This window comes from Coregonus clupeaformis, chromosome 33 (genome assembly GCF_020615455.1).
Source record: "Coregonus clupeaformis isolate EN_2021a chromosome 33, ASM2061545v1, whole genome shotgun sequence".
In the NCBI taxonomy this organism is placed as follows: domain Eukaryota; kingdom Metazoa; phylum Chordata; class Actinopteri; order Salmoniformes; family Salmonidae; genus Coregonus; species Coregonus clupeaformis.
The window spans coordinates 15843241-15869883 of NC_059224.1; the positions used below are offsets into that span (position 1 = coordinate 15843241).

At 43.4% G+C, this 26643-nt stretch overlaps 1 protein-coding gene across 2 annotated transcripts; it reads left to right on the plus strand.

Moving 5' to 3' along the window:
• Window positions 1–12: 12 nt before the first annotated feature.
• Window positions 13–26225, plus strand: LOC121548878 (24-hydroxycholesterol 7-alpha-hydroxylase). Of its 2 annotated transcripts, XM_041860501.2 has the most exons (12): window positions 15–248; window positions 1939–2074; window positions 2629–2803; window positions 3550–3699; window positions 4271–4367; window positions 9623–9718; window positions 13033–13123; window positions 19190–19323; window positions 19457–19552; window positions 20967–21055; window positions 23833–23920; window positions 25520–26225. In XM_041860501.2, the coding sequence occupies exons 1-12, from the start codon at window positions 72–74 to the stop codon at window positions 25586–25588; spliced, it is 1398 nt and encodes a 465-aa protein (XP_041716435.1). In that variant the 5' UTR covers window positions 15–71; the 3' UTR covers window positions 25589–26225. The 2 variants fall into 2 exon arrangements, with proteins under 2 accessions (XP_041716436.1, XP_041716435.1); XM_041860502.2 differs by lacking the exon at window positions 9623–9718 and having other exon boundaries at window positions 13–248.
• Window positions 26226–26643: the final 418 nt, after the last annotated feature.

Genomic DNA, 26643 nt, shown 5'->3' on the forward strand with positions numbered 1-26643 from the left:
TTGCCTCAAGTGACATGTGCGGTCAACTCACTCGAGAGTCATGAGCCTTAGGGTGATGTCAGACCAGTGTGATGGACGTCATAACTTTGATCCTGTCTCTGGTTATCGTGGCTATTTCAGCGCATATTTTATTTGGGGGAAATTATACAAATGCTCCACCATGCATAAAAGGATGGATCCCCTGGTTTGGTGCGGCATTCGAGTTTGGGAAATCTCCTCTGACTTTCATCTCTCAAGCCAGAGATAAGGTAACGGTGGTTGGGCTATATGCTATTATAGCCTCATTTGATTGTTATTCTGAATATTACGTTTTCGACCCTATGACCTAATTGTTTATTTGTTCGAATGCTACAGATGTAAATTTGGCCCACATAATCTCTGAGTTGTAATGGTGTCAACATCAACCGTGTCTGACTTTGTGATATCGATGACAATTAAAGCTAGCTTCTGCATCCCTGTGTTATACTTTATCCATCCATCCATCCATCCCTCTCTCTCTCTCTCTCTCTCTCTCGCTTGCCCACTCACTCACTCACTCACTCACTCACTCACTCACTCACTCACTCACTCACTCACTCACACACACACACAAACACACAAATACTTTTTATTGATCCAACTTAGCCTTGCCAAATTCAGATAGGTCTATAGATATATAGATAGAGAATCATCAGCAGATATTAATGCCATGTGGATGTGGCTCCCTCTCATCTCAAGGCCGTGGGGCTCTCTTTCAAAGTCCAAGGTCTCTGGTCTCTTCAGGAGCTCACCTCAACCTGCTGAACTCTGTGGCACATAACGTTAGATACTGTATGAATGTGTAATAAACGAACTTGGTTTTTATTGCCACTAGTGTACTTGTTGCATTATCTCCCTAATTCATTAACTGCCTATATCAGCCATCAGCTTCAAGCAATGATGCCCCTTCCTAGAAGTCATGGAAGATAACACATGAGTGATACACCCTGACCCTATACACTCTGTGTGATGGTAGATTTGCTGCGCACATGGCAAGGCAAAATGCTGATATTGCCAAAAAAGTACATTCAATCAAGGAAGGCTGCCACATGCCAAGCTCAGTTCCACTGTAAAACTAGGAGCAGAATTTTGTACCAGACTGCCCACGGCCTTCTCAACTTTATCACTGTGCCCCAGATTTAGTGGGCTGTGTGATTTAGGCCTATTGAGTCCACTCAGCACAGTAATTTATGTAACTGGGCCTTGGGGAGCTAGTTAGCAGCATGCACTGACCCAGTTGATGCAAACCTTTGTGCAGGGAAATGACTGCTGTGCCAGGGGTTTTGTTATTGTGGAGGGGTGGCCAAGTTGTATGAATGGAAGTCTGAAAGTCGCACACTATAGTTATTCAGATGAGCATTCCCGGGATATAGTGGCAGTTTGGTTGTTTTGTTGTTCAGCTGTGTGTTATTACTATGTTGTACTCATGTTTCAACCTGTTTCAACCTGTTTCATTGATCTAATGTCAAAGTTGATGCTGACAAACGCTGTCAGACTCCCTGATTAGGACTGTTGCTGCCATCAAGTTTTATCCATTTGTTTACATAATCTTGTACAGAAAATAACACTACCAGGTCTGTTTTCTTATCAAGACAAAATTATAATGAACTCCCGAGTGGCACTGCATCGCAGTGCTAGCTGTGCCACTAGAGATCCTGGTTCGAATCCAGGCTCTGTCGTAGCCGGCCGCGACCGGGAGACCCATGGGGCAGCGCACAATTGGTCCAGGGTAGGGGAGGGAATGGCCGGCAGGGATGTAGCTCAGTTGGTAGAGCATGGCGTTTGCAACACCAGGGTTGTGGGTTTGATTATGAAAAATAAATAAAAATAATGTATGCACTCACTAACTGTAAGTTGCTCTGGATAAGAGTGTCTGCTAAATGACTAAAATGTAAAAATATTACAATTTGTATTTTCCAGTATGGACCTGTCTTCACTGTTGTCGCAGCTGGCAAGCGATTGACCTTTGTGACCCTTCATGAAGACTTCAACACATTTTTCATGTCCAAAGATGTGGATTTTGAGCAGGCAGTCCAAGAGCCTGTCCATAATACAGGTGGGGTTTTACTGTGTGTGTTAGAGTTTCCTGTGCTGAAACGTTAGTTCTGGAGCTGACACTGTTCTCCCATGACTTTGGCCTTCGCTGGTCCACCTGCCAGTGGTTTCAGCTTTCTCCCCATAGGTTCAGATTACTCAGCTGCCACATTTAACATCTGACTGGAAGTGTTTTTCAATTTGTTTTGTAGTAGTAATAAAAAATGACAATGTTTCTCAGTTTTTCTCTTATTTCAAGAGACATTAATGATCGATGGATTCTTGAAAGTGTCTTGCGAGTGTGTACTGAAAGATATATAACCTCTGTACATTATTAATGTTCTATCTATAGGCTCATAATAAATTATGAATAGACTATCTATTGTTGTACACTGATACTGACCAGCTCACTGACTGTTACAATAACAGAAGCTTCAAGCTGAATGGATTCAATTCACTTTACTTCAATTTAGTTATGTCCAAATGGGTTTAAAAGTGTAATGCGGACAACACAACAACAACACAATAGAAACATAACCAACAGCATAATACAGCAATGTGTTTTTCTCTCTGTAGCTTCCATCAGCAAGGAGAGTTTCTATAAGTTCCACCCAGCATGCAACACTCTGATCAAGGGCCGTCTGACCCCAGGCAACGTGGCCCAGCTGACTGACCACTTGTGTGAGGAGTTCAACGACCACCTGGAGACGCTGGGGGACCAGGGCTCCGGGGGACTCAATGAGCTGGTCAGGTAAACTATAGTGTCCCTGACTGTTTATTTGTTCATCCCTTATGGAGAGGAGGGAGAGGTATGAGTGTTCAGTACGTATGAAACTGGAAAACATTTAGAAAAACAAATGGAAGGAGTGCAATATGGATCACTGAAATTGGCTTATTAGGATTAGTGTTAGGTTAACTAGCATTAGAATACTGTAACTGGCTGTGCGCTGAGGTTGTTTTCATAAGGTTGATCTACCTCTAGCATGAGACTGTGTGGTCCTATGTACAGTATCCTTCATTGATGAGTAATATACTGTAGGGTGCTGCCAATCCTTTGTCCTGTCCACCACACCTATCGTTCAGGTGTCAGGAGTCATATTTCACAGCTGAAATAATATTACCTTCAGTGGAAGAACTACCTAAACCAGAATTTCTGGACTGACGGACATGACAGGAAAGAAGGAATGATGAAACAAGTTAGGAGATAAAGGACTGTTATGCACTTCTTACATTTGATTGGCTCATCATTTAACAGCATGGTCTGTTATGCACTATTACCCTGCTATTACACACAACTTTTCACACACATATATCTCTGGTGATGATCATCACTCAGACAACTGTAGAACCATTTTATGTAAAAAAAAGAAAAATAAATAACAAATGTATTATCTTTTTCCAATGTAATCCCTACACAGCAGTATCTAAAACCCTCTGACCAGACTGACCAGTAGCCTCTATAATAGTCATTGGCTCGTCTCTCCTCATGTTGGACAGGGCCGTAATGTACCCTGCTGTGATGAGTAACCTACTGGGGAAGTGTAACTCTCCAGGCAGTCCCTTTACCATGGAGCAGTTCAAGGAGAAGTTTGCCATCTACGACGAGGGCTTTGAGTACGGCTCCCAGCTACCAGACATGTTCCTCAGGTCTGTGTGGCACTGGTCTGGTTAGTCTGATAGTTAGTTCCTGTCTTCAAACTACTGTAGTAGTAGGCAGGTGAATGGGGTGGAATATACATTTCATTGTGTAAATTGCTTGTAATATAAGACAGTATAGATTTGACCAATATACTGTATATTTAAATTGGACCTCGGCCCTGGCTAATATTAGTTTGTTCACATGAAAAAATAAACAGATGAACCCAATTACCCCCACTGTTATGGAAGCAGTATAGAGTTTATTTACTAAGGACTATGTGCTCATAGCAAATCCCAGGAAATTGAGAGGAAAACCTCTGTGTTGAAATGTACAGTACAGTTGGCCTATCTCAGAATAAACAAGACAGTCTGACCAGACTGTTGATTTAGGTAAAAAGCCACCTTTATTGACATAGTGTGGTTGTGGTACTCATGTGAGGGTAAGGTACAAAGTAGCCTTGGAAACCAAGACTTCAATAGTCAAGTAAACGAGACAGGATTTTGAAAGGCTGGCCACGCGAGACTAGGTACAAGGCTACAGCACTGTATGTTTTCTAAATAGTTGTATTTTTGGGGTTAGGGAATGGGCCAGTTCCAAACGCTGGCTTCTGTCCCTATTGGGGAACATGGTGGTCAAAGCAGAGAATGATGAGACATCCAGTGAAACAGGCAACAGGGTGAGTCCTGTCTTTGAATAGAGAACAATACAGTTTTAAATGTTGGATGATTGTACTATGATTTTATTGAATGGATGATTCATTTGCATATTGGAAATGTGACATTTTGACATTGAGTCGTGTCTCATAACTCAACAGTTGGGGTCTAACATTAAGTCATTTTATTTTAATCATTTCGCCAAGGTTGTCTTCTGTAGATGGATGCAATGATAATTCTTTATGGGACGAGATGCACTTTTTACCCACCTTGACAGTTGTCCCAGTTAAGATATGAAACATATTGTCACTCATTCGTTGTCAGCCATAAAGATTCTCCATATTTCATCTTGATAAAGGCTTCTGATTGATAAAAGGTCATTGGACCATGTGAAACCTTTAAAATGAGCATCCAGATTCCAGAACAGCACCTGTCCCAGCCAGCTAAGATCGATAGCTGCTCACTTTTTATCTTACTGATGTTCCTGGCCTGCATACTGGTGTTATAACTTCTAGTTAGTGCAATATTTGTCTATATACACTGCTCAAAAAAATAAAGGGAACACTAAAATAACACATCCTAGATCTGAATGAATGAAATAATCTTATTAAATACTTTTTTCTTTACATAGTTGAATGTGCTGACAACAAAATCACACAAAAATTATCAATGGAAATCAAATGTATCAACCCATGGAGGTCTGGATTTGGAGTCACCCTCAAGATTAAAGTGGAAAACCACACTACAGGCTGATCCAACTTTGATGTAATGTCCTTAAAACAAGTCAAAATGAGGCTCAGTATTGTGTGTGGCCTCCACGTGCCTGTATGACCTCCCTACAACGCCTGGGCATGCTCCTGATGAGGTGGCGGATGGTCTCCTGAGGGATCTCCTCCCAGACCTGGACTAAAGCATCCGCCAACTCCTGGACAGTCTGTGGTGCAACGTGGCTGGTGGATGGAGCGAGACATGATGTCCCAGATGTGCTCAATTGGATTCAGGTCTGGGGAACGGGCGGGCCAGTCCATAGCATCAATGCCTTCCTCTTGCAGGAACTTCTGACACACTCCAGCCACATGAGTTAGGATCACCACTTTATTTTAAGAATGTGAAATGTCAGAATAATAGTAGAGATAATGATTTATTTCAGCTTTTATTTATTTCATCACGTTCCCAGTGGGTCAGAAGTTTACATACACTCAATTAGTATTTGGGAGCATTGCCTTTAAATTGTTTAACTTGGGTCTAGCATTGTCTTGCATTAGGAGGAACCCAGGGCCAACCGCACCAGCATATGGTCTCACAAGGGGTCTGAAGATCTCATCTCGGAACCTAATGGCAGTCAGGCTACCTCTGGCGAGCACATGGAGGGCTGTGCGGCCCCCCAAAGAAATGCCACCCCACACCATGACTGACCCACCGCCAAACCGGTCATGCTGGAGGATGTTGCAGGCAGCAGAACGTTCTCCACGGCGTCTCCAGACTCTGTCACGTCTGTCACATGTGCTCAGTGTGAACCTGCTTTCATCTGTGAAGAGCACAGGGCGCCAGTGGCGAATTTGCCAATCTTGGTGTTCTCTGGCAAATGCCAAACGTCCTGCACGGTGTTGGGCTGTAAGCACAACCCCCACCTGTGGACGTCGGGCCCTCATAACACCCTCATGGAGTCTGTTTCTGACCGTTTGAGCAGACACATGCACATTTGTGGCCTGCTGGAGGTCATTTTGTAGGGCTCTGGCAGTGCTCCTCCTGCTCCTCCTTGCACAAAGGCGGCGGTAGCGGTCCTGCTGCTGGGTTGTTGCCCTCCTACGGCCTCCTCCACGTCTCCTGATGTACTGGCCTGTCTCCTGGTAGCGCCTCCATGCTCTGGACACTACGCTGACAGACACAGCAAACCTTCTTGCCACAGCTCGCATTGATGTGCCATCCTGGATAAGCTGCACTACCTGAGCCACTTGTGTGGGTTGTAGTCTCTGTCTCATGCTACCACTAGAGTGAAAGCACTGCCAGCATTCAAAAGTGACCAAAACATCAGCCAGGAAGCATAGGAACTGAGAAGTGGTCTGTGGTCACCACCTGCAAAACCCATCCTTTATTGGGGGTGTCTTGCTAATTGCCTATAATTTCCACCTGTTGTCTATTCCATTTGCACAACAGCATGTGAAATGTATTGTCAATCAGTGTTGCTTCCTAAGTGGACAGTTTGATTTCACAGAAGTGTGATTGACTTGGAGTTACATTGTGTTGTTTAAGTGTTCCCTTTATTTTTTTAAGCAGTGTATATATCATATATATACATACAGTTGAAGTCGGAAGTTTACATACACCTTAGCCAAATACATTTAAACTCAGTTTTTCACAATTCCTAACATTTAATCCCAGTAAAAATTCCCTGTCTTAGGTCAGTTAGGATCACCACTTTATTTTAAGAATGTGAAATGTCAGAATAATAGTAGAGATAATGATTTATTTCAGCTTTTATTTCTTTCATCACGTTCCCAGTGGGTCAGAAGTTTACATACACTCAATTAGTATTTGGGAGCATTGCCTTTCAATTGTTTAACTTGGGTCAAACGTTTCGGGTAGCCTTCCACAAGCTTCCCACAATAAGTTGGGTGAATTTTGGCCCATTCCTCCTGACAGCTGGTGTAACTGAGTCAGGCTTGTAGGCCTCCTTGCTCGCACACGCTTTTTCAGTTCTGCCCACAAATGTTCTATAGGATTGAGGTCAGGGCTTTGTGATGGCCACTCCAATACCTTGACTTTGTTGTCCTTCAGCCATTTTGCCACAACTTTGGAAGTATGCTTGGGGTCATTGTCCATTTGGAAGGAACATTTGCGACCAAGCTTTAACTTCCTGACTGATGTCTTGAGATGTTGCTTCAATATATCCACATCATTTTCCTTCCTCTTGATGCCATCTATTTTGTGAAGTGCACCAGTCCCTCCTGCAGCAAAGCACCCCCACAGCATGATGCTGCCACCCACGTGCTTCACGGTTGGGATGGTGTTCTTCGGCTTGCAAGCACCCCCTTTTTCCTCCAAACATAACGATGGTCATTATGGCGAAACAGTTCTATTTTTGTTTCATCAGACCAGAGGACATTTCTCAAAAAAGTACGATCTTTGTCGCCATGTGCAGTTGCAAACCGTAGTCTGGCTTTTTTATGGCAGTTTTGGAGCAGTGGCTTCTTCCTTGCTGAGCGGCCTTTCAGGTTATGTCGATATAGGACTCGTTTTACTGTGGATTTAGATGCTTTTGTACCTGTTTCCCCCAGCATCTTCACAAGGTCCTTTGCTGTTGTTCTGGGATTGATTTGCACTTTTCGCACCAAAGTACGTTCATCTCTAGGAGACAGAACGTGGCTCCTTCCTGAGTGGTATGATGGCTGCGTGGTCCCATGGGGTTTATACTTGCAAACTATTGTTTGTACAGATGAACGTGGTACCTTCAGGCGTTTGGAAATTGCTCCCAAGGATGAACCAGACTTGTGGAGGTCTTAACATTTTTTTCTGAGGTCTTGGCTGATTTCTTTTGATTTTCCCATGATGTCAAGCAAAGAGGCACTGAGTTTGAAGGTATGCCTTGAAATACATCCACAGGTACACCTCCAATTGACTCAAATGATGTCAATTAGCCTATCAGAAGCTTCTAAAGCCATGACATCATTTTATGGAATTTTCCAAGCTGTTTAAAGGCACAGTCAACTTAGTGTATGTAAACTTCTGACCCACTGGAATTGTGATACAGTGAATTAGAAGTGAAATAATCTGTCCGTAAACAATTGTTGGAAATATTACTTGTGTCATGCACAAAGTAGATGTCCTAACCTACTTGCCAAAACTATAGTTTATTAACAAGACATTTGTGGAGTGGTTGAAAAAATAGTTTTAATGACTCCAACCTAAGTGTATGTAAACTTCCGACTTCAACTGTATACAGTGGGGAAATAAAGTATTTAGTCAGCCACCAATTGTGCAAGTTCTCCCACTTAAAAAGATGAGAGAGGCCTGTAATTTTCATCATAGGTACATACAAGACCACTGATAATCTCCCTCGATCTGGGGCTCCACGCAAGATCTCACCCCGTGGGGTCAAAATGATCACAAGAACGGTGAGCAAAAATCCCAGAACCAGACGGGGGGACCTAATGAATGACCTGCAGAGAGCTGGGACCAAAGTAACAAAGCCTACCATCAGTAACACACTACGCCGCCAGGGACTCAAATCCTGCAGTGCCAGACGTGTCCCCCTGCTTAAGCCAGTACATGTCCAGGCCCGTCTGAAGTTTGCTAGAGTGCATTTGGATGATCCAGAAGAGGATTGGGAGAATGTCATATGGTCCGATGAAACCAAAATATAACTTTTTGGTAAAAACTCAACTCAGTCGTGTTTGGAGGACAAAGAATGCTGAGTTGCATCCAAAGAACACCATACCTACTGTGAAGCATGGGAGTGGAAACATCATGCTTTGGGGCTGTTTTTCTGCAAAGGGACCAGGACGACTGATCCGTGTAAAGGAAAGAATGAATGGGGCCATGTATCGTGAGATTTTGAGTGAAAACCTCCTTCCATCAGCAAGGGCATTGAAGATGAAACGTGGCTGGGTCTTTCAGCATGACAATGATCCCAAACACACCGCCCGGGCAACGAAGGAGTGGCTTCGTAAGAAGCATTTCAAGGTCCTGGAGTGGCCTAGCCAGTCTCCAGATCTCAACCCCATAGAAAATCTTTGGAGGGAGTTGAAAGTCCGTGTTGCCCAGCGACAGCCCCAAAACATCACTGCTCTAGAGGAGATCTGCATGGAGGAATGGGCCAAAATACCAGCAACAGTGTGTGAAAACCTTGTGAAGACTTACAGAAAACGTTTGACCTGTGTCATTGCCAACAAAGGGTATATAACAAAGTATTGAGAAACTTTTGTTATTGACCAAATACTTATTTTCCACCATAATTTGCAAATAAACTCATTAAAAATCCTACAATGTGATTTTCTGGATTTTTTTTCTCATTTTGTCTGTCATAGTTGACGTGTACCTATGATGAAAATTACAGGCCTCTCTCATCTTTTTAAGTGGGAGAACTTGCACAATTGGTGGCTGACTAAATACTTTTTTTCCCCACTGTATATATAATATATATCTTGAATGTGTAACGATGACGATAGATACCATTGTATACTCGTATAGTGAAACTTCCAATGGGATTTAATGTATAAAGTCTGTTGTATTTAGCCTAACCTCATTTTAAATGATTGTATGTATGGCATTTTTGCAGACATTACTGCAACACCTTGTCACGTTAATCACAGATAAATTCCTGCCCAACTATGGATTACTGATGTTATGGGCATCGCTTGCCAACGCAATTCCAGTGAGTACTTTTAAAATCTTATCAATGATAACCAGGGGCATCATTTTTATGAATTAGATTCATGGTAGCTACTTTACACCTAGAGTGTAAAGTACGTATGTCAAGTATTCAGACCCCTTGACTTTTTCTACATTTTGTTACGTCACAGCCTTATTCTAAAAAACTCCTCATCAATATACACACGGAAATATCACATTTACATACAGTGAGGGAAAAAAGTATTTGATCCCCTGCTGATTTTGTATGTTTGCCCACTGACAAAGACATGATCAGTCTATAATTTTAATGGTAGGTTTATTTAAACAGTGAGAGACAGAATAACAACAACAAAATCCAGAAAAACCCATGTCAAAAATGTTATAAATTGATTTGCATTTTAATGAGGGAAATAAGTATTTGACCCCTCTGCAAAACATGACTTAGTACTTGGTGGCAAAACCCTTGTTGGCAATCACAGAGGTCAGACGTTTCTTGTAGTTGGCCACCAGGTTTGCACAGATTTTGTTCCACTCGTCTTTGCAGATCTTCTCCAAATCATTAAGGTTTCGAGGCTGACGTTTGGCAACTCGAACCTTCAGCTCCCTCCATAGATTTTCTATGGGATTAAGGTCTGGAGACTGGCTAGACCACTCCAGGACCTTAATGTGCTTCTTCTTGAGCCACTCCTTTGTTGCCTTGGCCGTGTGTTTTGGGTCATTGTCATGCTGGAATACCCATCCACGACCCATTTTCAATGCCCTGGCTGAGGGAAGGAGGTTCTCACCCAAGATTTGACGGTACATGGCCCCGTCCATCGTCCCTTTGATGCGTTGAAGTTGTCCTGTCCCCTTAGCAGAAAAACACCCCAAAAGCATGTTTCCACCTCCATGTTTGACGGTGGGGATGGTGTTCTTGGGGTCATAGGCAGCATTCCTCCTCCTGCAAACACGGCGAGTTGAGTTGATGCCAAAGAGCTAGATTTTGGTCTCATCTGACCACAACACTTTCACCCAGTTCTCCTCTGAATCATTCAGATGTTCATTGGCAAACTTCAGATGGCCCTGTATATGTGCTTTCTTGAGCAGGGGGACCTTGCGGGCGCTGCAGGATTTCAGTCCTTCACGGCGTAGTGTGTTACCAATTGTTTTCTTGGTGACTATGGTCCCAGCTGCCTTGAGATCATTGACAAGATCCTCCCGTGTAGTTCTGGGCTGATTCCTCACCGTTCTCATGATCATTGCAACTCCACGAGGTGAGATCTTGCATGGAGCCCCAGGCCAAGGGAGATTGACAGTTATTTTGTGTTTCTTCCATTTGCGAATAATCGCACCAACTGTTGTCACCTTCTCACCAAGCTGCTTGGCGATGGTCTTGTAGCCCATTCCAGCCTTGTGTAGGTCTACAATCTTGTCCCTGACATCCTTGGAGAGCTCTTTGGTCTTGGCCATGGTGGAGAGTTTGGAATCTGATTGATTGATTGCTTCTGTGGACAGGTGTCTTTTATACAGGTAACAAGCTGAGATTAGGAGCACTCCCTTTAAGAGTGTGCTCCTAATCTCAGCTCGTTACCTGTATAAAAGACACCTGGGAGCCAGAAATCATTCTGATTGAGAGGGGGTCAAATACTTATTTCCCTCATTAAAATGCAAATCAATTTATAAACATTTTTACATGCGCTTTTCTGGATTTTTTTGTTGTTATTCTGTCTCTCACTGTTCAAATAAACCTACCATTAAAATTATAGACTGATCATTTCTTTGTCAGTGGGCAAACATACAAAATCAGCAGGGGATCAAATACTTTTCTCCCTCACTGTAAGTATTCAGACCCTTTACTCAGTACTTTGTTGAAGCACCTTTGGCAGCGATTACAGCCTCAAGTGTTCTTGGGTATGACGATAAAATGTGGCACACCTGTATTTGGGGAGTTTCTCCCATTCTTCTCTGCAGTTCCTCTCAAGCTCTGTCAGGTTGGATGGGGAGCGTCGTTGCGCAGCTATTTTCAGGTCTCTCCAGAGATGTTTGATCGGGTTCAAGTCCGGGCTCTGGCTGGGCCACTCAAGGACATTCAGAGACTTGTCCCGAAACCACTCCTGCGTTGTCTTGGCTGTGTGCTTATGGTCGTTGTCCTGTTGGAAGGTGAACCTTCGCCCCAGTCTGAGGTCCTGAGTGCTCTGGAGCAGTTTTTCATCAAGGATCTCTCTGTACTTTGCTCCGTTCATCTTTCCCTCGATCCTGACTAGTCTCCCAGTCCCTGCCGTTGAAAAACATCCCCACAGCATGATGCTGCCACCACCATGCTCCACTGTAGGGATGGTGCCAGGTTTCTTCCAGACGTGACACTTAGCATTCAGGCCAAAGAGTTCAATCTTGGTTTCATCAGACCAGAGAATCTTGTTTCTCATTGTCTGAGAGTCCTTTAGGTGCCTTTGGCAAACTCCAAGCGGGCTGTCATGTGCCTTTTACTGAGGTGTGGCTTCCGTCTGTCCACTCTACCATAAATGCCTGATTGGTGGAGTGCTGCAGAGATGGTTGTGCTTCTGGAAGGTTCTCCCATCTACACAGAGGAACTCTGGAGCTCTGTCAGAGTGACCATCGGGTTCTTGGTCACCTCCCTGACCAAGGCCCTTCTCCCCCTATTGCTCAGTTTGGCCGGCTCTAGGAAGAGTCTTGGTGGTTCCAAACTTCTTCCATTTAAGAATGATGGAGGCCACTGTGTTCTTGGGGACCTTCAATGTTGCAGAATTTTTTGGTACCCTTCCCCAGATCTGTGCCTCGACACAATCCTATCTCAGAGCTCTACGGACAATAATTTCGACCTCACTGCTTGATTTCTGCTCTGACATGCACTGTCAACTGTGGGACCTTATATAGACAGGTGTGTGCCTTTCCAATTCATTTCCAATCAATTGAATTTACCACAGATGGACTCCAATCAAGTTGTAGAAACATCTCAAGGATGATCAATGGAAACAGGATGCACCTGAGCTCAGTTTCGAGTCTCATAGCAAAGGGTCTGAATACTTATGTAAATAAGGTATTTCTGTTTTTATTTTTATTATACATTTGCAAAAATGTCTAAAAACCTGTTTTCACTTTGTCATTATGGGGTATTGTGTGTAGATTGATGAGGAAAAATGTTTATTTAATCCATTTTAGAATAAGTCTGTAACGTAACAAAATGTGGAAAATGGGAAGGGGTCTGAATACCTTCCGAATGCACTGAGTTTTCACCTGAGTTTTTCATCTGTCAGATACGGTAGTTAATTGGCATTTAAACTGGTTTGATTGGAGATATCATAATTATATTTGATATAAAATGTCTTTGTTGTTTAGATTACCTTCTGGGCTGTAGCCTTCATCTTGTCCAATCCCACGGTTTACCAGACAGCCATGGAGCAGATCAATGCAGCATTCAAAGAACAAGGTGTGAACTATAGTACACTATCTCTCCTCTGTTTTATAGCCTCCCGCTGACACATGCCCCATTAGCTAATCTAATCTGCTGTACAGTTTGTGAGGTCCTGATGACCTGGGGTAAATTGGGCTATGGTGGTAATGATGAATGAATGAAAGATCTATGTGCCATTTGACAGTGTGGCTTGGCTGAGTAAACTTATGGCTGCTTCTCAGCATTAAATTATGGTGTTTTTCCCCCTAGTGTTAACATGACTGGAAATCCTAACAGATGAAGCAGTACAGTAATTTTACCACATTGTCTCTCCATCTGATCTCACTTCAGTCTCTGACTATTTCACTGTAGAGCCCCCAGTCCAGTTCTTAAAGCCTTTAGCCGTATCCTTATTCTATTCCTCCTCTGTTCCTCTGGTGATGTAGAGGTTAACCCAGGCCCTGTAGCCCCCAGTATCACTCCTACTCCCCAGGCGCTATCATTTGTTGACTTCTGTAACCGTAAAAGCCTTGTTAACATCAGAAGCCTCCTCCCTAAGTTTGAGTTATTCACTACGTTAGCACACTCCGCCAACCCTGATGTTCTAGCAGTGTCTGAATCCTGGCTTAGGAAGGCCACCAAAAACTCTGAAATGTCCATCCCCAACTACAACATTTTTTGTCTAGATAGAACTGCCAAAGGGGACGGAGTTGCAATCTACTGTAGAGATAGCCTGCAGAGCTCTATCATACTATCCAGGTCTGTGCCCAAACTGTTTGAGCTTCTACTTTTAAAAAAATCCACCTTTCCAGAAATAAGTCTCTCACTGTTGCTGCTTGCTACAGACCCCCTCAGCCCCCAGCTGTGCCCTGGACACCATATGTGAATTGATTTTCCCCCATCTATCCTCAGAGTTCGTACAGCTTTGGTGACCTAAACTGGGATATGCTTAACACCCCGGCCATCCTACAATCTAAACTAGATGCCCTCAATCTCACACAAATTATCAAGGAACCTACCAGGTACAACCCTAAATCCGTAAACATGGGCACCCTCATAGATATCACCCTGACTAATTTACCCTCTAAATACACCTCCGCTGTCTTCAACCAGGATCTCAGCGATCACTGCCTCATTGCCTGCGTCCGTAATGGGTCCGCGGTCAAACAACCACCCCTCATCAATGTCAAACGCTCCCTAAAACACTTTAGCGAGCAGGCCTTTCTAATTGACCTGGCCCGGGTATCCTGGATGGATATTGACCTCATTCCGTTAGTAGAGGATGCCTGGTTGTTCTTTAAAAGTGCTTTCCTCTCCATCTTAAATAAGCATGCCCCGTTCAAAAAATTCAGAACTAAGAACAGAAGTAGCCCCTGGTTCACCCCAGACTTGACTGCCCTTGACCAGCACAAAAACATACTGTGGCGTACTGCATTAGCATCGAACAGCCCCCGCGATATGCAACTTTTCAGGGAAGTCAGGAACCAATATACACAATCAGTTAGGAAAGCAAAGGCTAGCTTTTTCAAACAGAAATGTGCATCCTGTAGCACTAACTCCAAAAGGTTTTGGGACACTGTAAAGTCCATGGAGAATAAGAGCACCTCCTCCCAGCTGCCCACTGCACTGAGGCTAGGAAACACTGTCACCACCGATAAATCTACGATAATCGAGAATTTCAACAAGCATTTTTCTATGGCTGGCCATGCTTTCCACCTGGCTACCCCTACCCCGGCCACCAGCTCTGCACCCTCCGCTGCAACTTGCCCATGCCCCCCCAGCTTCACCTTCACCCAAATTCAGACAGCTGATGTTCTGAAAGAGCTGCAAAATCTGGACCCCTACAAATCAGCTGGGCTAGACAATCTGGACCCTTTCTTTCTAAAATGAGCCACCGAAATTGTCGCAACCCCTATTACTAGCCTGTTCAACCTCTCTTTCGTATCGTCTGAGATCCCCAGAGATTAGAAAGCTGCCGCGGTCATCCCCCTCTTCAAAGGGGGTGACACTCTAGATCCAAACTGTTACAGACCTATATCCATCCTGCCCTGCCTTTCGAAAGTATTTGAAAGCCAAGTTAACAAACAGATCACCGACCATTTCGAATCCCACCGTACCTTCTCCGCTATGCAATCTGGTTTCCGAGCTGGTCATGGGTGCACCTCAGCCACGCTCAAGGTCCTAAACGATATTATAACCGCGATCGATAAAAGACAGTACTGTGCAGCCGTCTTCATTGACCTGGCCAAGGCTTTCGACTGTCAATCACTGCATTCTTATTGGCAGACTAAATAGCCTTGGTTTCTCAAATGACTGCCTCGCCTGGTTCACCAACTACTTCTCAGATAGAGTTCAATGTGTCAAATCGGAGGGCCTGTTGTCTGGACCTCTGGCAGTCTCTATGGGGGTGCCACAGGGTTCAATTCTCGGGCTGACTCTATTCTCTGTGTATATCAATGATGTCGCTCTTGCTGCTGGTGACTCAGATCCACCTCTACGCAGACGACACCATTTTGTATACATCTGGCCCTTTATTGGACACTGTGTTAACAAACTTCCAAACGAGCTTCAATGCCATACAACACTCCTTCCGTAGCCACCAACTGCTCTTAAACGCTAGTAAAACTAAATGCATGCTCTTCAATCGAACGCTGCTTGCACCGCCCGACCGACTAGAATCACTACTCTCGGCGGGTCTGACTTAGAATACCTAGGTCTGACTTAGAATACCTAGGTGTCTGGTTAGACCGTAAACTCTCCTTCCAGACTCACATTAAGCATCTCCAATCCAAAGTTAAATCTAGAATCGGCTTCCTATTTCGCAACAAAGCCTCCTTCACTCTTGCTGCCAAACATGCCCTCGTAAAACTGACTATCCTACCGATCCTTGACTTCGGCGATGTCATTTACAAAATAGCCTCCAACACTCTACTCAGCAAATTGGATGTAGTCTATCACAGTGCCATCCGTTTTCACCAAAGCCCCATATACTACCCACCATTGTGACCTGTACGCTCTCGTTGGCTGGCCCTCACTACATATTCGTCGCCAAACCCACTAGCTCCAGGTCATCTATAAATCACTGCTAGGCAAATCCCTGCCTTATTTTAGCTCATTGGTCACCATAGCAACACCCACCCATAGTATGCGCTCCAGCAGGTATAGCTCACTGGTCATCCCCAAAGCCAACACCTCCTTTGGCCGCCATTCCTTCCAGTTCTCTGCTGCCAATGACTGGAACGAACTGCAAAAATCTCTGAAGCTGGAGACTCTTATCTCCCTCACTAACTTTAAGCATCAGTAGTCAGAGCAGCTTACCGATCACTGCACCTGTACACAGCCCATCTGTAATTAGCCCACCCAACTACCTCATCCCCATATTGTTATTTATTTTGCTCATTTGCACCCCAGTATCTCTATTTGCACATGATCTTCTGCACATGTATCATTCCAGTGTTAATACTAAATTGTAATTATTTTGCACTATGGCCTATTTATTGCCTTACCTCCATAACTTACTACATTTGCACACACTGTATATAGATTTTCTATTGTTTTATTGACTGTTCGTTTTTGTTTATCCCATATGTAACTCTGTGTTGTTGTTGTTTTTATCGCACTGCTTTGCTTTATCTTGGCCATGTCGCAGTTGTAAATGAGAACTTGTTCTCAACTGGCTTACCTGGTTAAATAAAGGTGAAATAAAAAAATAAAAAAATAAACCTCCAGTAGGTGTCAGCAGTAGCTCAACAATCACCTGGCACACTTTTAAAGGCAGAAATCCTGTTTTTAGGGAGTTATAATGATTATGCTCAGTGGTTTCAGTAATCTGAGAAGGGACTATATTCATGTCATAGTAATTAAGTGAATTTTCAATAATCAACCCCTTTGAGACTTTCAATTATACTTACAGTGACAGTCAAAAGTTTGGACACACCTGCTCATTTACATTTTTACATTTACATTTTTACATTTACATTTTAGTCATTTAGCAGATGCTCTTATCCAGAGCGACTTACAGTTAGTGAATGCATCATTTTTTTTTGGGGGGGGTTTGTTTTTTTCATACTGGCCCCCCGTGGGAAACGAACCCACATCCCTGCCGGCCAAACCCTCCCCTACCTTGGACGACGCTGGACCAATTGTGCGCCGCCCATGTGTCTCCCGGTCGAGGCCGGCCTCATTCATCCAGGGTTTTTCTTTATTTTGACTATTTTCTACATTGTAGAATAATAGTGAAGACATCAAAACTATGAAATAACACGTATGGAATCATGTAGTAACCAAAAAAGTGTTAAACAAATCAAAATATCCACCCTTTGCCTTGATGACAGCATTGCACACATTTGGCATTCTCTCAACCAGCTTCACCTGGAATGCTTTTCCAACAGTCTTGAAGGAGTTCCCACATATGCTGAACACTTGTTGGCTGCTTTTCCTTCAATCTGCGGTCTGACCCATCTCAATTGGGTTGAGGTCGGGGGATTGTGGAGGCCAGGTCATCTGATGCAGCACTCCATCACTCTCCTTCTTGGTCAAATAGCCCTTACACAGCATGGAGGTGTGTTGGGTCATTGTCCTGTTGAAAAACAAATGATAGTCCCACTAAGCCCAAACCAGATGGGATGGAGTATCACTGCAGAATGCTATGGTAGCCATGCTGGTTAAGTGTGCCTTGAATTCTAAATAAATCACAGACAGTGTCACCAGCAAAGCACCACCACACTCTAACACCTCCTCCTCCATGCTTTACGGTGGGAAATACACATGCGGAGATCATCTGCTCACCCACACCGTGTCTCACAAACCCACGGCGGTTGGAACCAAAAATCTCCAATTTGGACTCCAGACCAAAGGACACATTTCCACCGGTCTAATGTCCATTGCTCGTGTTTCTTGGCCCAAACAAGTCTCATCTTGTTATTGGTGTTTATTTGGTCTGCAATTTCTGAGGCTGGCAACTCTAATGAACTTATCCTCTGCAGCAGAGGTAACTCTGGGTCTTCCATTCATGTGGCGGTCCTCATGAGAGCCAGTTTCATCATAGCGCTTGATGGGTTTTGCGACTGCACTTGAATAAACTTTTTTTAAAGTTCTTGAAATGTTCTGTATTGACTGACCTTCATGTCTTACGGTAATGATGGACGCTTGTTTCTCTTTGCTTATTTGAGCTGTTCTTGTCATAATATGGATTAGTTTTTTTACCAAATAGGGCTATCGTCTGTATACCCCCCTACCTTGTCACATCACAACTGATTGGCTCAAACGCATTAAGAAGGAAATAAATTCCACAAATTCACTTTAAGAAGGCACAACTGTTAATTTACTTTTAAGTCATTTAGCAGACACTCTTATCCAGAGCGACTTACAGTTAGTGAGTGCATACATTATTATTATTTTTCATACTGGCCCCCCGTGGGAATCGAACCCACAACTCTGCCGTTGCAAACGTCCATGCTCTACTAACTGAGCTACATCCCTGCTGGCCATTCCCTCCCCTACCCTGGGCCAATTGTGCGCCGCCCCATGGGTCTCCCGGTCGCGGCCGGCTATGACAGAGCCTGGATTCGAATCAGGATCTCTAGTGGCACAGCTAGCACTGCGCCACTTCAATAATTAATTGAAATGCATTCCAGGTGACTATCTTATGAAGCTGGTTGAGAGAATGCCAAGAGTGTGCAAAGCTGTCATCAAGGCAAGGGGTGGCTATTTGAGGAATCTCAAATATAAAATATATTTTGATTTGTTTTAACACATTTTTGGTTACTACATGATTCCATATGTGCTTTTCATAGTTTTGATGTCTTCACTATTATTCTACAATGTAAAAAATAGTACATATAAATAAAAACCCTTGAATGAGTAGCTGTGTCCAAACTTTTGACTGGTAGTGTACATATGCATATCTCCTAATGAAATCCCACCGAATCCTAATGGGTCTGATATCTAATAATACCTTCTCAGTGATGCATACTGAAACAGCACAGGTTATTCTCATAAGCTCAGTGGTAGACGGTTGTATCTTATCAGTAGGTGTGTGGGAGTGTGTGTGTATCTCACCACGTGTGTGTGTTCGTCCCACCGTGTGTGTGTCCATGACAGACACCAGGAAGACCAGGGTGACCGCTGAAGAGCTGCAACAGATGCCCTATGTGAAGTGGTGCATCCTGGAAGCCATCCGGCTTCGGGCCCCTGGAGCCATCACACGCAGGGTGGTCCGACCCCTCAGGATACAGGTGGGCCTCCTGACCCCCGATAGACTCTGAAATAAGCTTTTTCAAGCCTCTACATCCCCTCAAAGTCAACCCTTAATTTCCATAAATTGTACAGTACAGCATATGTAAAGTGGTGTGCATTCTTCTCTTCCAGAACTACATCATTCCACCAGGGGACTTGTTAATGGTGTCTCCTTACTGGGCCCATCGGAACCCACAGTACTTCCCTGAACCAGAGGAGTTCAAACCTGTAAGTAGTAGACCTACCATATTTACCTTAAATGATATGGGATAGGATACCTAGTCAGTTGGACAACTGAATGCATTCAATTGAAATGTGTCTTCTGCATTTAACCCAACTTCTCTGAATCAGAGAGGTGCAGGGGGCTGCCTTAATCAACATCCACGCCCAGGAAGCAGTGGGTTAACTGCCTTGCTCAGGAGCAGAACGACAGAGTTTTGCCTAGTCAGCTCAGGGATTCGATCCAGCAACCTTTCGGTTACTGGCCCAACGCTCCTACACGCCAGGCTACCTACCCAACTTGGTGGGGCACAGTAAATACATGGAAAGGGAGTGAGTTGTATATTTTAGGACACACACAACCCCCCTTCACACACAAGAGTTGTTGCTGTAGTATGTCTTTTGCATTTTTCATGCCTGTGTCTGTGTGTGTGTCTGGCCTCCATTTTATCAGCCTCCCGTGAGAGCCGGGCCGGAGCGTGCGTCAGCGCAGGCCTCCGACAGAGTTCTAATATAAAATGAATGACACACTTGGCGTTGTGGGGGGTTTGGGGACATGACATTTATCACCGCAATTAACCTCTACTGTTGGTTAGTATCCCCCTACCTGCAGACAGAAGAAATGCACTTGTGTTTTCCACAGGAGTGCATTCCAGGGTCACCGACTATCTCTCCCTCACTCTTCTCTCTTAAAAAGAGACTAAATATTTCAATCACCACATGCCTACGCTGCTGCAGTATACATTGACTTTCTAAGTTTGAGAGCATTGGTAAATAATGCTATTTCTCCTCCTGCTGCAACAGTGCGGATGAGGGTGCTTGAAAACCAGGGCACGTATTTAGCCACTTTACATTTTCCGGAGAGGAGAGCTTTATTTCTGTTTCTGTGACATGACAGAGTAGGTCAATGGTCTGGGTTGTGAGGTAAACTGCAGCAATGGTCAGAGACTGCAGGCGGTTTAGTGAGTCAATGCCTTTTATCATCTTCAGTGAGGTTCGTATGTTTTGCTATGAAAGGGGTTGAGTGAATAACCTATAGTAGCCCCTTGGGTCTATACAATAGTCTATGGTTTGTGGCGCATAATTGGTTGTGGACCATAATGCTATGTAATAACCGCTAACTCCAGGTTAGAAACAGTAGCCTTACTAGTATTTTCTTATGACACACTGTGAAATTGGTGGACAGTTGCGCTTTGGAACACGACTTCCAATCTTTAAGTACAGCAGAGAATCATTCAGATTATTTGAAATGACTGGTTGAAATCCATTCACTGCTCTCAATGTAAAATGAAAACATTCAAAGGAATCCAAACTTCCCTGTTCATGTGGTTTAAAATAGTATAGGTCTGCCTGAAGCCCTTTGCTAGGATATAAATAAAGCTGATGTTTTTTCTAAAATAAAATCTCTTCTCTCTTCCCACAGGAACGATGGGAGAAGGCAAATTTAGTAAAGAATGTCTTCTTGGAAGGGTTTGTGGCATTTGGAGGAGGCCGAAACCAGTGCCCAGGAAGGTTAGAAAAACAGACATTATGGTTTTATCTTCAGAAACACACACTAGAGTAGCTACTACCATCCTGGTAGTATCCGTTCGCCCAATAACTTCCAAATCCAGCTAAGTAGTATTGAATCTGTCAAAGACACTGAATAAGGCTTTGCGTTGGCACCAAATGGGTATTTAGAGGTATTGTATTGGATATGGCTTCCATGTTTGATTTTGGGGGCGTTTTTTTTTGCAGGCTATTCTAGCCCAATTTTGCACCAGTAAAATAAGCATTGAAAGCTATTTGTAAAGATCAATATCACACAGACCACAGGCGTATTATGTGGGTACTACAGTATTATTATTGCTGGTGTGTCTTACCCAGTCCTCCAGCCTCCTGCTGTGTCTGTCAGTGTCTCTGAGGAGTTGGCTGGCTTGGGGCTCTGGGTTTGTATAGTTTGTATGGCTGTGCTGTGTTGTTGCCCCTGAATGTCACTCCTCGGGTCCACTGGGGCCCTGACTGGGACATCAGCGGTGGCCCAGAGGACAGAGCGGCCGGGTGTGGCAAGGGGGGTGGTGTGACGTAAGTAGGAAAAAGATCAGGGCATGTTCCCAGCTGCACAGCAGGATCAAAGACACGGGCGTACTGTAGAGTGGGACTGACCTGTGACCCCTTTCTCTAGGACACACACAGACACATAGTCATACACTATGCATATTTAGACATGCTGAAAGAAAAGGCAATTATATGCAATGACTTACAGTACCAGTCAAAAGTTTGGACACACCTACTCATTCAAGGGTTTTTCTTAACTTTTACTATTTTCTACATTGTATGATAATAGTGAAGACAACAAAAATATGAAATAACACATATGGAATCGTGTAGTAACCAAGAAAGTGTTAAAACAAATCAAAATATATTTTATATTTGAGATTCTTCAAATAGCCACCCTTTGCCTTGATGACAGCTTTGCACACTCTTGGCATTCTCTCAACCAGCTTCACCTGGACTGCTTTTCCAACAGTCTTGAAGGAGTTCCCACATATGCTGAGCACTTGTTGGCTGCTTTTCCTTCACTCTGCCATCCGACTCATCCCAAACCATCTCAATTGGGTTGAGGTTGGGGGATTGTAGAGGCCATGTCATCTGATGCAGCACTCCATCACTATCCTTCTTGGTAAAATAGCCCTTACACAGCCTGGAGGTGTGTTGGGTCATTGTCCTGTTGAAAAATAAATGATAGTCCCAGTAAGCTCAAACCAGATGGGATGGCGTATCGCTGCAGAATGCTGTGGTAGCCATGCTGGTTAAGTGTGCCTTGAATTCTAAATAAATCACAGACTGTGTCACCGGCAAAGCACCCCCACACCATAACACCTCCTCCTCCATGCTTTACGGTGGGAACTACACATGCGGAGATCATCCGTTCACCCACACCGCGTCTCACAAAGACACGGCGGTTGGAACCAAAAATCTCAAATTTGGACTCCAGACCAAAGGACAAATTTCCACCAGTCTAATGTCCATTGCTCGTGTTTCTTGGCCCAAGCAAGTCTCTTCTTATTATTTGTGTCCTTTAGTAGTGGTTTCTTTGTAGCAATTCGACCATGAAGGCCTGATTCACACAGTCCCCTCTGAACAGTTGATGTTGAGATGTGTCTGTGACTTGAACTCTGTGAAGCATTTTGAAATTGTTTAACACTTTTTTGGTTACTACATGATTTCATATGTGTTATTTCATAGTTTTGATGTCTTCACTATTATTCTACAATGTAAAAAATAGTAAAAATTAATTAAAATCCTTGAATGAGTAGGTGTGTCCAAACTTTTGACTGGTACTGTATCTGCCGTCCTTGAATATGTGCCTCTGTATTAACTCAAACAGAGAAAGTATGCTTTGTCAGTTGCACTGAGCAGACTGGCTACAAAGTAAGCCTTTGCGTTGGCCCACTAGCGCTCACACACCACAGAGTCTCATTGTCATGCTGGAGCTAGCATCCTGCATCTCAGTGGTTAATTCACACAGGAGGCTGCTGAAATTATCACTAAGCCAGGGTACAGCGGCGGGAGGGAGGGGAGGGGAGGGGAGGGGAGGGGAGGGAGGAGAGAGGCACAGAAATAACTCTGGGGAGCATGCCGTGTATGACACTCCCATATTTCATTCTTCCCATCCACCAATCCAGTCTAGTTTGATTCTGATGATTTTAGGAGATAGGCCTTATGTCTGCATCACTGACACAATGCCCCGGTATGGCTCACAACAGTCACAGGGTGCTACTGAAGCAGTCTTCAAGGTTATGATCACTGATAAAGACCAGCACACAGCTTTTTCTTAAATCCTCTCTGCTGCTATTCTCTTTACTTCTTTACTTTTCCCTAAAACCCTGTTTGTTTTTCTCTCGCTCACTCTCTTTTTCAATCTCTCTCTCTTGTCGGAGCATTGTGCTGTTTCAGCAGTGAATGTAAATGTAAGAGAGGTCAAATTTGAGCACCAGTACCTACACCTTTCATTTCCTCTCTTCTCGTTGTGACAGCTCTGGGCTAGCCGGGAATGGCACCTCCATTGTGTCTGATAACCTGCTGAAATGCTAGCAAAGATAGTGCCTCAAAGGAGAGTGTCTCTCAGTAAGAGAGATGGAAGAAAAGGATGACTGGATCCTATTACATTACCTTGAGTGTCTGTTACTCTCTCTGTGTCTGAGCTTACTGTTGTGTTTGTTAGATTAGTTTGATATCACCATTTGTTGTTGTTTGTTTTTGGAGGAATGAACATGTTAATCAAGTGTTTTTAATTGTATCAACAGGTGGTATGCCATAATGGAACTCCACATGTTTGTTGCCTTGATTCTCTTCAAATATGATTTCACTTTCATGGACCCGTTGCCTAAACCTGTAAGTTTGGAGACCAGTTTCTCATTTTATGGGTCTTTGAAAACATACATTAATTTAAATACTAATATTGAAGTCTCTGAAGTGAAATACTGTAGTGTACCACTACCAATTACTTAATATCTGCAACATATGCAACACCCAATTCCCCTCTGTGAAAAAGTAATTGCCCCCTTACACTCAATAACTGGTTGTGCCACCTTTAGCTGCAATGACTCCAACCAAATGCTTCCTGTAGTTGTTGATCAGTCTCTCACATCGCTGTGGAGGAATTTTGGCCCACTCTTCCATGCAGAACTGCTTTAACTCAGTGACGTGTGGGTTTTCAAGCATGAACTGCTCGTTTCAAGTCCTGCCACAACATCTCAATTGGGATTAGGTCTGGACTTTGACTAGGCCATTCCAAAACTTCCAATTTGTTGCTTTTTAGCAATTTTCATGTAGACTTGATTGTGTGTTTTGGATCATTGTCTTGCTGCATGACCCAGCTGCGCTTCAGCTTCAGCTCACAGACGGATGGTCTGACATTCTCCTGTAGAATTCTCTGATACAGAGCAGAATTCATGGTTCCTTCTATTAAGGCAAGTCGTCCAGGTCCTGAGGCAGCAAAGCATCCCCAAACCATCACACCACCACCACCATGCTTGACCTTTGGTATGATGTTCTTACTGTGGAATGCAGAGTTTGGTTTTCGCCAGGCATTACTGGAACCATGTCGTCCAAAAAGTTATACTTTTGAATCATCTGTCCATCGAACGTTCTTCCAAGAGTCTTGATGATCATCCAGGTGCTTTTTGGCAAACTTGAGTCAACTTTTTGGACGAGATGGGTCCCATTATGCCTGGCGAAAACCAAACACTTCATTCCACAGTAAGAACATCATACCAAAGGTCAAGCATGGTGGTGGTGGTGTGATGGTTTGGGGATGCTTTGCTGCCTCAGGACCTGGACGACTTGCCTTAATAGAAGGAACCATGAATTCTGCTCTGTATCAGAGAATTCTACAGGAGAATGTCAGACCATCCATCTGTGAGCTGAAGCTGAAGCGCAGCTGGGTCATGCAGCAAGACAATGATCCAAAACACACAATCAAGTCTACATGAAAATTGCTAAAAAGCAACAAATTGGAAGTTTTGGAATGGCCTAGTCAAAGTCCAGACCTAATCCCAATTGAGATGTTGTGGCAGGACTTGAAACGAGCAGTTCATGCTTGAAAACCCACACGTCACTGAGTTAAAGCAGTTCTGCATGGAAGAGTGGGCCAAAATTCATCCACAGCGATGTGAGAGACTGATCAACAACTACAGGAAGCATTTGGTTGGAGTCATTGCAGCTAAAGGTGGCACAACCAGTTATTGAGTGTAAGGGGGCAATTACTTTTTTCACACAGGGTAATTGGGTGTTGCATAATTTTGTTTATGAAATAAATGAAATAAATATGTAATTGTTGTGTTATTTGTTCACTTATGTTCCCTTTATCTAATATTAGGTTTTGGTTGAAGATCTGATAACATTCAGTATCACAAATATGCAAAAGTAGAGAAAATTAGAAAGGGGGCAAATACTTTTTCATAGCACTGTATACTTTTCTCCTCTCTCCAGAGCAATCTCCATCTGGTAGGGACCCAGCAGCCTGAGACCCCCTGCACAGTGCAGTACAGACACCGGTAGAGCTGCCCTGCCCTGCCACACAAGGGCACTGTGCTCTACAATCCTGCCCAAACACCTGCTAAAAAGAAAACAGAGAAGTTGATGGTTTTATCAATGGAGCTACTTTCAGGAAGTTATTTATTTTAAAAAGAGCTTAGTAAAAAAAGTTATAATATTTTAAAGCACTTATCTAGCACTTATATAATGATACTACTTCTGAAAAGGCAGGAGATGGTGGTACCATCTTCAAATGATGTAATAATTTCCCTTTTTATTATTTTCACCCCACCAAGAGTGTTTCTAACCCCACATGTTCCCTTCCTGCCCAGTCCAACACCTGATTATATATTTGTACAGACATTGATCAGTATTTTGTGATGTAATAGAATATAAGAGTATCTGTATTATCCGATAGATTCTGACCCACACAGAAAATATTCACTGCACATGGCATCAGTATGAAACCTCTATTGTCTTTATGCACTGTGTTATTACTATGTACTGACCATCTTATCTATGGCATCATCATATGGCATCATACCTCACTTTATGAATACAGTCCGCGGTTGCTTTGCCTCAATATAGGCCTACTATAACTGGGTTGTCTTAATAAAGGGTTAAATAAAATAAATAAAGACAGTGATATTTTTACACCATATAATGTAGCCTTAAGTTTGTCTCTTATTTCTACTAGTATAGACCATCTCAAGGCCAGCCTGCTCTTAGATGCCCGAAACAAATACAAACTATTCTGAAGTGTGAAATCAGTGTGCGTGCATATTGATGTAATTGTAGCCTAGTACAAAATAATGTTCATCGATCGGCCCATGAGATTGTCAGTGATGGCCATTAGTGGACAGTGGTATATTCTAATAGGTATGGATCTGTCAGGTCACAGGTTTATACTTGTTTACAAGAGGAAATATGTCTGCCTAATGAAATGGTCCTATTGATGTGGGAGAACAGTGAGGAAGATAGAGGTTGATTAAGGTTAGAAAGTTAGGCTACTGGACACACTTGAATGTTTTATGTGACAGACCATATTTTTTATTTTTTTATTAATACATTATTGATAG